Raw genomic sequence first — 11,330 nt, forward strand, 5'->3', positions numbered from 1 at the left:
TCGAGTAAGTGACCACAATTGGCGTTTAATGTATGGAATATCCACAAACTTCTCAAATCCTTCCCACAACCCATCTACGTCCTTTAGACTTTTTCGCAGTCTTAGGTTGTATACGAATGCAATCCTTGTTTGGGTCACATTTTGAAAGCATTCCAGAAATGTAACACAATAAATAAAACTAAAGTGCCTTCGCTTGAGTTACGTGCATGGGAGCTACACACCGCCGATCACCTGCAATAATTTATTGAAGCCCATGCGGATATGTGCAGCTCCCACAGACAGATGTCGCCTATAGGCTGATCCCAGAACCACATTCGCCATGTCCTCAATTTTTTGTGGGTTATTTTACGATGCTGTATCAACATCTCAGGCTATTTAGCGTCTCAATGGAATGAAGGTGATAATGCCGGTGAAATGAGTCCGTGGTCCATCACCGATAGTTACCCAGCATTTATTCATACTGGGTTGAGGGAAAACCCCACAAAAAACCTAAACCAAGTAATTTGCCCCAACCGGGACCTGTAAACTATTAAGATAATTAATGGAATGATACTAATGAAGGCGAAATGAATCCGAGGTCCAATGTCCGAAAGTCACCCAACAATTCTACTTCGAGTGGTGAAGATTTACATAATCTGGCTTAACAAAAAGTTTGAAATGACACTAACTTGAGAGGAAAGGATCTTCCGTGTGCATACTTATGATGGTAGACCTGTATAAAAATTTTATAATTTAACATACACTTTTATGAGAATGCATTATGTTTCTGGAGTTTACTAAGACGAAGGCATGTTTTGTTCATTGTTCTGACTCAGTCTCAATGATTTATTTGGGCCGGAGCTCATTGGAACTTTCTTCTGAGTATTATTCAATTCAATGATATTACTAATTTTAGATTTTTTTATTCTATTTTTTTAATTTAACGTTATAAACCATTTCCGAGGAGTCAATGGATTAAAGAACTGACAGTCATTAACAAATGTCAGGGAGAAGATCTTGGTAGACAGCTGCATTATCAAACCAATATGGACACTGTTCAACGAAGGTGAGCTCCTCCCAATATTTTGTTTCCTCCAACTAAAGCACTGTTTAGTCCAGAGCAGGTTTTAATGCTTATAACATGTAGGCTACTAAGTCAAGAAAATTCTGAAGTGTCATTTCATTTAAGGACTTATCGTATTAATAATCAACTGGAAGTTTCCACACAGCTATTAAAGGCTTCAGGGAGATAAATTCATTTACCAGAAGGCCAGGGCTTGTTCGAGTAGGGCCATAACCCAAAGGGAAGGGTTGCAGGTGGTGCAAACAAGCACACAACTGCTGCCCACATTCAAAATCAACTCCGGCAAGCCCATTAAGCAAAGGCAAATGTTTGGACGATTAGAAGTATGTACATACATATACACATGTGTTCTGCCCTTGGGCAGGTCTTTCACTGCAAACCCAGCAATCTCCAGTCTTTCCTATTTTCTATCTTCCTCTTAGTCTCCGCATATGATCCACATATCTTAATGTCGTCTATCATCTGACCGTGGAAAGACTCATCATGTCATGTTTACAGTTTTTCTTGGAAAGGATAAATGCGGTAGCTTCCCGTTGCTTTCCGCAGATTAGAAGTAGCGCACGTTATTTGCATTGAAATCTACCCTGGTGAAGACTGAAGTAGACCCTAGGCCTATGTTATCTGTATCCTGCTGATACATTAAGAATGATTGAATCAAACAATGAGCGAAACATGTATTTTCCTTAGTAAACTTCAGAAATATAATGTACTCTAATAAGAAGGTGGAGTATTGCATAAAATGTTTACATAGCTGTATATCGTTAACAACGACTGCCCTATCACCAGGTCAAAGGTAGCGTCAATGTTGAGGGTGGTTTCCAAACTCATTTTCTTTTTCAAAAACCTCAGTAGAATCATAAAAAAGCCTTTATTGACTTTACATTTTCACATCAAGGCTTAATCAAATAATTGTTTACTTTTCCATTTTTTTATCAGTGTATTTGCAATGACATTGTATGAAAGTATAACGTGATAATGAAAAGAAATCATACGAGGATACTGACACAAAATTTAATCAGTGGTAGGCCTACGTACTGGAAAACGGACCACGAACCACAAAAATTCTCAAAATATTTGTCAGTGTTGCCAAAACAGTAATTTATAAAATTATTACAAAAGTGTTTACCGCAATAATAGGTGAATCGTATAACGTGCGCTTCTTGTACAATATAAGTGGTACTGAAAGGAATACTGAATAACTTAAACGATGTTAGGTTAGGTTAGGATGCGGCTGCAGACATCCATTTGCCATCTGTGTACACTAAATACTACACTACAATAAATAAATACTACTAATAGAAATTCATAATAGTTGTATCAACCTTACTCATCTAACCTTCTTTAATAAAATGTGGTACTTCAACCTACAAAAGTCTTCGTCTTTAAAACAAATACAGTACTATCTCTCAAAGAATAAGTTTAAATTCATATTTAATTCCACATACTTTTTATACAGATATACTCAAATATACGCTTAATTTAACGCCCAGACCTTTATACATAACACAACCAACTAATCACTGCCATAAATATTTTCACAGCACACCCAAAAATTACTCAAGCACGACTATGACAGCAAGGAACAGATGACAGCGCTATTGAGCTCGCCATTTGGTCCACCTCTTAGTTTTATCGTTGGCCGCAACGAGCGCTAATCGTCATTTCCAGATCTGTTTGCAGATCGCCAGCATTGTATGATTCATTGGACAAGCAAAAGTTTAGGATTTTTCAGTCCTCATAAAAGCCTCGTATTCAACGCCCCATTGGGAAATGTAGCCTAAATATAATACAGAATGCAGTGATAGGAAAGAACGTGTTTCCGATGTTAAGTAGAAAAAAGTTGAATATAGGCTATAGACGTTAGTTCATTTTATAAGCATGGATTTATATTTTATACAAATTTCAACATAAATGCTTCACAGGGAGCTTTACCTGAAAGCTAGATTTGCATGTTCAACATCAATGTTATGTCGCGTATGTACGATCTTTGGGTATGTCAGTAGTTCGTTGAGTATTGTTGAGATTCTGTTTCTATTGTCGTGTGTTATATAGATCGCTTGCGTTCCTGTACAGACAGGCTACAGAATTAAAAAATGGGCCGAGTCTTAGTAGCAGTCCTCCTCTATGTAGGCAACAAGCCTCGCAAAACTGTCCACAAGTAGCAAATATTTAGGCGCTCCTGTTTACTGTACATGCGCAGTGCGTTGTATCTGGAACTTCGTATCTGGGTCTGTACGTAACTGATTTGGATTTTGATTAAGCCTAATGTGTATGATAGTGCTGTTTAAGGCAGTGATAAATCATGGTATACATTTCCAATCCAATATTTGGCTTAGTGACTGAGGCAAAACCATGAAAAAAATCTAGTCAGCTACAGAGTTCGAACCCGGGACCTCCCGAATGCGATTCTGAACCATCTTGCTCTGTTATAGTAGTTTTAATTACCAAGTTCTTATTGAAATTCATAAACTGTTCTGGGAAGTGTTACGTGCATGAACGACAATTTACATTCAAGTGTGTTCTATTTTATTTTAGCAAGTTCTGTCGTCGAATATTAATTATAACCCATTTTTTACATCTGAAATCACTACAGAATTTAACTTACCAATTAAACGCAATAAAAAGATAAAAACCCGAAACTTAATCACGTTAAAACACATGTCATGCGTGAGCCAATAGGACTGCAATAAAATACGTATGGATTTTTTTTTTTTTTTTTTTTTGGAGTAAACGAAAAAATGCTATTATGATGGGTTTCGTCCTTTGTTGCTGCCGCAATTTAAAGCCTGAACAATACGGTTCCTTCAAAACCCTGATCTTATAATAAATCTGTCGCGCCTCTATTATCACCATAACAGATAATATAAACAGCTGAGTTTTCCAGTAGTGTTAGTTACTTGTCGCTTGGATCTCTAGCTGTATGCGCGCGCATGTCTGTCTTACAGAAAAAGTGGCGAAGTTTCCTTAGTGTATGAATATCTGTACTGTGTTTCCACTAGCAATTTTGTTTAAAAATTTGCTTTTATTTTTTTTTCGGTTGTGATTTGCAAAAATATATTACAAAGTTGCTTCGTAATCACAACACACTCTCATAAAATATATCCTAATTAAGGACCGATAACATAGTTTACTAATATATTTCGTTCTTAGTTAATGTGAACAGAAATAGTAAATCTTATGAAAATAATCGGGGACATACAAACAGTGCGATATTTTGGATGTTTGTATCGTTATCAAGAGCTAATGATGAAGTCGAAACATTGGATTTTTCTGGATGTATTGCACGGCGTAAAAAAAAAGCAAACTAAAAGGCTGCACAACGTTAAATACCATGAAAATCAAATTATTTACACCTCAACATGAATAATATTGTTACTATTACCATAGTTCGATTCCCGCGTGGGGTGATTACCTGGTTTGGTTTTTTCCGAGGTTTCCCCCAAACTTAAGCCGAATGTCAGATAATCTCATTGCCAATCCTCTGCCTCATCTCGCGAAATACCATCTCGATATCATCAATTCCATCGATACTAAATAATCCAGTGGCTGATACGTCATTGAAATATCCTACTGAAAAAAATTATAGACCCCTAATAGAATTAAAGGTGTGCATTGTTATGAATATACTCGTAATTCCTAAACATTATTGCTATGTAGTCTATATTTGAACAAAAGACAGTGAACTTCATCTAATTAGGCTATGTATCTTGCGGACTTTATAGTGATTTGGAAGGAATAGATAGGTCTATACCTATTAATTTGAGAATTAGCGAGACCTCATATATGAATATATATAGATAGGTCTATAATTTAGACGAGAGATGAGTCATCAGAAAAAAGGTATGGTAACGTCATTTAAATAACATCGTTGAGCCGAAGCTGAATCCCCAATAAGTTAAAGCTATTAAATCACCAATAGCAGCATTCTTATAGGCCTAGGAGCTACGAAAGAATAACCAATTAAATTTTAGCAGATGAAAATTAATCTACCAATAACTCCACTTATATACTAATCTAATAGAAATTCGGACATAACATAATTTTAAAATAAAAGAAAATGATCAATAAACCAATAGGTAAGATGAAGCCACAATAATAAATACATCATCAAACATTAAGAAATATATCAAAGAATAACCCCATGAAATTAATGACATTATTTACGATTCACTCTGCATAGTTCACGTGGAAGGTTGATATGATATTACGTTGAGTTGGTCTGCAAATTAAAGAGAGAAACTCTTTCCTCTAATTGTTCTTCTGAACTTCAGAATCGGTGAGACATAAATGTAGAAATTGCTATTTAACGATCAAATACACTTTTGCAACATAACTACTTTATCGACTGAACCAGAGAGATTTTTGGCAAGAGCTTTTAGCAGTACTTACAGATGACACTGCAGTGAAGAATACAATAACTATCAATATTATTTCAATATCATAATGTGATCTAGCCAGGGCTGTCAAAGCGCCTGTATTACGTGCTCATACTACAAGCAATACAAATCCAACAAGATTCACTTTTCAGCTAGATAAAGTAACTTACAATCTCGCTCTTAAGGAAATGTGCGGGTTCATGAGAGCATGCAGTGCAGGCGCTTTGAATGTTTGATCTGGGCAATGTTCCTCAACCTTTTTGATGACTATTACACTTTTACTACGTCACACTACTTTTGACCAATAAAACGGTACGAAAGGACGTCTTTCAACCAATCATGGTTGCTTATCGCACAATTTGGTAAAACAAAAATTAATGCGGTATACGTGTCTATGTGTCTCTTTTTCAGAAACTCGTCTCTAAAATTTGGTCTCTGTATTCGACACATACATACACACACAACATACACACACATACAAACAATGATATTATTTTCAAATTCCTGACGCATAAATACAGCGTTGCAAATTGTTTTCTGTTTATTTAGAAGCTTCTTTTGCAAGCTCTGGGTAGGCCTATTCTTGCAATCTTTTGATCCGAAACTGGTCTACGCTTTGAGTAAAAATTTTAGTTCCAACATACCACCACATACTATTTAAACGAGTTTTTCATTCCTCCTAAAAGCGGATTCAATATCCATCTGTGATGGTCGTAATTATTTTGAGCTTCTTCCGAAAGATGTTCAAAAAGCTGTTGTTTAAATCCTACAAACTCAATTGTATATCCGCAAAGACAAACCCAGTGGGTCGATTTATAAAACGAGGTCTAGACCACGGCCGTGGCTTTAAACCGCGTTTGGATTTATAAAACCAGGTCTTTTTCATTTTTCTGAGCCACGGCTCGAAACCATGGTCTGAAGCAGAGACCAAGGCTGGGGTAGGTTTAAAACCATGGCTTCATGAAATATATTAACATTCTATGTATTTTAGTTTAATTCTGCTACACAGTTTATTTCAGTGTTTAATTAATAGTTCATAGTATTTTGTTGTTTAATTCGTAAATAACTCTTGTATACATGTAACTCTCATCTAAATCAAATTGTTGAATTCTTTGTAAGTTCATGCATATGTATATACACTTTTTGCTGGTTGTGTGGAAGAGAAGGCCTTACGGCCTTAACTCTGCCAGCTAAAATAAATCATTATTATTATTATTATTATTATTATTATTATTATTATTATTATTATTATTATTCATGTATGCAAGATGGAGATAGTAGGTCAGCTGGATGATTAAGAAAGGAAAGTTTGTGTCTACGAGTATTAAATCACCAGATTAGAGTGATGAGAGACAAAAATAATCCTTTGTAGCTATATATAACGACGATAATTTCAGACGAATATTTCGATATTCGAAGGAATCGACGCAAAATTGAGCAAGAATGCTAAATAATAATCTGCAACGAAATGCAAGAGGCGGCAGGTTGACAATTTTTTACACCTTCTTGGTGCTTTTAGGGAAGTAAGCTATAATATTTTATATTAATTATACCTTTATGTCTATAAGAAGATAGCCTATATCTTAATTCTTAGTCTTCACAGTAGTTTTGGACATTTATTTAATACTCGAAAATAATGTGGGCCTACAAGAATATGCAGCAAACGTTTATTTTAAGTTTTATGCTACTGGAGCTTTCCACGTAGTATGTGAAAATATAACCATGCTACATTTTAGTTTCAATTGAAATTTTAATCCAGTTAATATTTAGGTTATTAATTCCTTAGAACCGGGTTTTCGGGTAGTTAATGTTGGTAGTAGTTATGAACAAACGGTAAACTACAACATAAACTATCGACTTGTGCTAATTATTTGGGCAATATCCTTGTGGTACCTAAAAATCCGTTCCCTATTAAATACTAAGTAATGCTAGTATTTTAAACGCACATAATAAATCTTTAAATTAGTAAATATAACAATACAGGTCTGAAGGCCTAAACCTGAAAGTTGATGATGATGATGATGATGATGATGATGATGAACAATACCTTAACTGAGAACAAAAGAATGTGACTTACTGCAATTCAATAAAACTATTAATCCCGATGTTCATTTCTTCTAATATCGACTGTGTACAGGAATAAAAATCGATTCTTAGCTGCGTTGCCAAATATAAAACCCACTAACCTCGGTTTCTTCTCAAGCCGCGTCTCGACTTCGTTTTAGAAATCGCATAAGGATCAGATCTCAATCGCGGTTTAAAAGCCGAGGTTTTATAAATCCAAACGCGGTTTAAAGCCACGGCCGTGGTCTAGACCTCGTTTTATAAATCGACCCACTGGGTTTGTCTTTGCGGATATACAATTGAGTTTGTAGGATTTAAACAACAGCTTTTTGAACATCTTTCGGAAGAAGCTCAAAATAATTACGACCATCACAGATGGATATTGAATCCGCTTTTAGGAGGAATGAAAAACTCGTTTAAATAGTATGTGGTGGTATGTTGGAACTAAAATTTTTACTCAAAGCGTAGACCAGTTTCGGATCAAAAGATTGCAAGAATAGGCCTACCCAGAGCTTGCAAAAGAAGCTTCTAAATAAACAAAAAACAATTTGCAACGCTGTATTTATGCGTCAGGAATTTGAAAATAATATCATTGTTTGTATGTGTGTGTGTATGTTGTGTGTGTATGTATGTGTCGAATACAGAGACCAAATTTTAGAGACGAGTTTCTGAAAAAGAGACACATAGACACGCATACCGCATTAATTTTTGTTTTACCTTATACCTTGTGAGACATTTGTTGTTTTCAATGCTCAATGTTGTTTTTGTAAATTCTTTCGCAACTCCTTTATCCTTCTACATGACTTCTACAAGGATCGCAGCTACCGGCGTGACTCCGTCGGTTAAGGCGCTTGTCTGTCGGTCTGAAGTTGCGTTCGGGCGCGGGTTCGATCCCCGCTTGGGCTGATTATCTGGTTGGGTTTTTTCCGAGATTTTCCCCAACCGTAATATGAATGCAAGATAATCTACGGCGAATCCTCGGCCTCATCTCGCCAAATATCATCTCGCTATCACCAATCTCATCGACGCTAAATAACCTAGTAGTTGATACAGCGTCGTTAAATAACCAACTAAAATTTATAAAAAAAATAAAATGCAAGGATCGCGACCCACACTTTTGGAACCACTATTCTAGACAAACAAGGACAATAATTCAGAGTACGGCATTAACTTCTGGTGTGGAACTACTGAGAATGATTTCCAACTAGCATTCCATCAAGCGGCTGTCAGTCATGGAGCGCAGTTACGTCTTTGTGTGTGTGTGTGTGTGTGTGTGTGTGTGTGTGTGTGTGTGTGTGTGTGTGTGTGTGTGTGTGTGTGTGTGTGTGTGTGTGTGTGTGAACAGCATTCTTCAGGATTTCCCGAGGTTATTCTCGACCCGGTTCGGTTTGTGACGTAGTCACTTGCGTAAAGAATTGCGACATCCGTCAATTCACACGTCATACGTTTGTTTAATTGGATTTTGTAGCAATGGGCTACTTCGGAGTACGGAAACAGAGTTCTACAAAATAAATACAGATTTGATAATATAAAATTTCTGTTTTGTGTAATATAATTTACTTAATGTAACAAATGAGAAACCACAGGCGTAGCTCAGGCGATAGCGCGTTTGCCTGCTGACCCGAGGTTACGCTCGGGCGTGCGTTCGATTCCCGCTTGGGCTTATTACTTGGTTGGGATTTTTCCCCAATCGAAAGGCGAATGACACGTAATTGTGGCGAATTCTCGGCCTCAACTCACCAAATACCATCTCACTATCACGTACCGTTAAATAATCAAGTAAAAAAGAAAGAGAGAGAATTTTTAGTTATCTCGTATAGCTATAGGCAATTTCTTACTGAGATTTACAAGAAGTATAGGCCTATAACCAACCTAACAAATATAATATACTGCTTCGTCGATTTAGTAGAAAGTCAATGTTCATCTATTTAGATATAGCCTAACACTTCAATCGGCAAGCATCATCTTTTGGTAGACTGATAGAAAAAGAAAGTCAAGGAATATTATGGACAGTAAAAAATCGATCATAAGAGAATGGGTATGCCTATTTAAGAGCTGTTAATGATTCATTACAAAAATCGAATCTTATACAACGTTAATACAAATTAATTTTATTTCCTAGAATACACACACATAGTATCTATAGGCTATGCAATAATAAATAAATAAATTAATTAATTAATTAATTAGTAAATAAGTAAAGAAATAAAGGAAGGAAGAAAGGAATAAGTGGGTGAAGTTATGAAGGAAGGAAAGAAGGAATGAATTAATTCATGTGTATTTGCTGGAACCCTTAAAATATTTGCGTCCACACCTGTGGAGTAACGGTCAGCGAGTCTGGCCGCGAAACCAGGTGGCCCGGGTTCGAATCCCGGTTGGGGCAAGTTACCTGGTTGAGGTTTTTCCGGGGTTTTCCCTCAACCCAATACGAGCAAATGCTGGATAACTTTCGGTGCTGGACCCCGGACTCATTTCACCGGCATTATCACCTTCATTTCATTCAGACGCTAAATAACCTAGATGTTGATACAGCGTCGTAAAATAACCCAATTAAAAAAATCTTTGCTTGGTACAAGATAAGAAAACTGTTTCACACACATATAACTATAAGTTGTTTGTTTTTCGTTTTACAAATTATTATAAACTCAAATTTAGATTACCAAACATTTCCGGATCCCTGACTATTAGGTCTCAGCTTATTGAATTTGGTATTCCCAAGAAACTATTTCGATTAATTAAAATGTGTCTCAGTGAAACGTACAGCAGTCAGTTTCTGTCGAATGCTTTTACAATTCACTGCGGGCTAAAGCAAGGAGATGCACTGTCACCTTTACTTTTCAAGTTTGCTCTAGAATATGCCATTAGGAAAGTGCAGGATAGCAGAGAGGGTTTGGAATTGAACGGGTTAAATCAGCGACTTGTCTATGTGGATGACGTGAATATGTTAGAAGAAAATCTACAAACTATTAGGGAAAATATGGGAATTTTACTTGAAGCAAGTAAAGAGAGAGGTTTGGAAGTAAATCCCGAAAAAATAAAGTATATCATTATGTCTCGAGACCAGAATATAGTATGAAATGGAAATAGAAAAATTGGAAATTTATCCTTTGAAGAGGTGTAAAAATTAAAATATCTTGAAGCAACAGTAACAAATATAAACGACACTCCAGAGGAAATTAAACACAGAATAAATATGGGAAATGCGTGTTATTATTCCGATGAGAAGCTTTTGCCATCCAATCTGCTAACAAAGAAATTGAAAAGATAGAATTTATAAAACAGTTATATTGGGCTACCGACTGTTCTCTATGGCTGTAAAACTTGCACTCTCATTTTGAGAGAGAAACAGAGGTTAAAGATGTTCGACAATAAGATACTTAGGAAAATATTTAGGGCTAAGAGTGATGAAGTTACAGGAGAATGGAGAAAGTTACACAACGCATAACTGCACACAATTGTATTCTTCACATGACATAATTAGGAAAATTAAATCCAGACATTTGAGATGTGTAGAGCATGTAGCACGTACGGATGAATCCATAAATGCGTGAATAGAGTGTTAGTTGGGAGGCCAAAGGGGAAAAGGCGTTTGGGGAGGCCGAGACGTAGCTGTGACTATAATATTAAAATATATTTGAGGGAGTTGGGATATTATGGTAGAGACTGGATTAATCTTGCTCAGAATAGGACCCGATGGCGGGCTTATGTGAGAACGGCAATGAACCTCCGGGTTCTCTAAAGACATCTGTAAGTAATTATTATTATTATTACTTACTTACTTACTTACTTACAAATGGCTTTTAAGGAACCCGAAGGTTCATTGCCGC

General features: G+C 36.2%; 1 protein-coding gene across 18 annotated transcripts in view; it reads right to left on the reverse strand.

The window, feature by feature from the left end:
• The window catches only part of DCTN1-p150 (dynactin subunit 1), a 100,231-nt gene extending 97,560 nt beyond the window's left edge, over positions 1-2,671 (reverse strand). For 15 of the 18 annotated variants that reach the window (XM_069822937.1, XM_069822931.1, XM_069822936.1 and 12 more), the window contains exon 1: positions 2,556-2,671. In XM_069822937.1, the coding sequence (XP_069679038.1) occupies positions 2,556-2,565 (10 nt within the window). In that variant the 5' untranslated portion in view covers positions 2,566-2,671. Of the gene's footprint in view, positions 1-2,385 lie in introns of all 18 variants that reach the window. The other 3 variants (XM_069822920.1, XM_069822921.1, XM_069822922.1) reach the window with 3 other exon arrangements.
• Between the last annotated feature and the right edge of the window lie 8,659 nt (positions 2,672-11,330).

This window comes from Periplaneta americana, chromosome 4 (genome assembly GCF_040183065.1).
Source record: "Periplaneta americana isolate PAMFEO1 chromosome 4, P.americana_PAMFEO1_priV1, whole genome shotgun sequence".
Lineage (NCBI taxonomy): Eukaryota > Metazoa > Arthropoda > Insecta > Blattodea > Blattidae > Periplaneta > Periplaneta americana.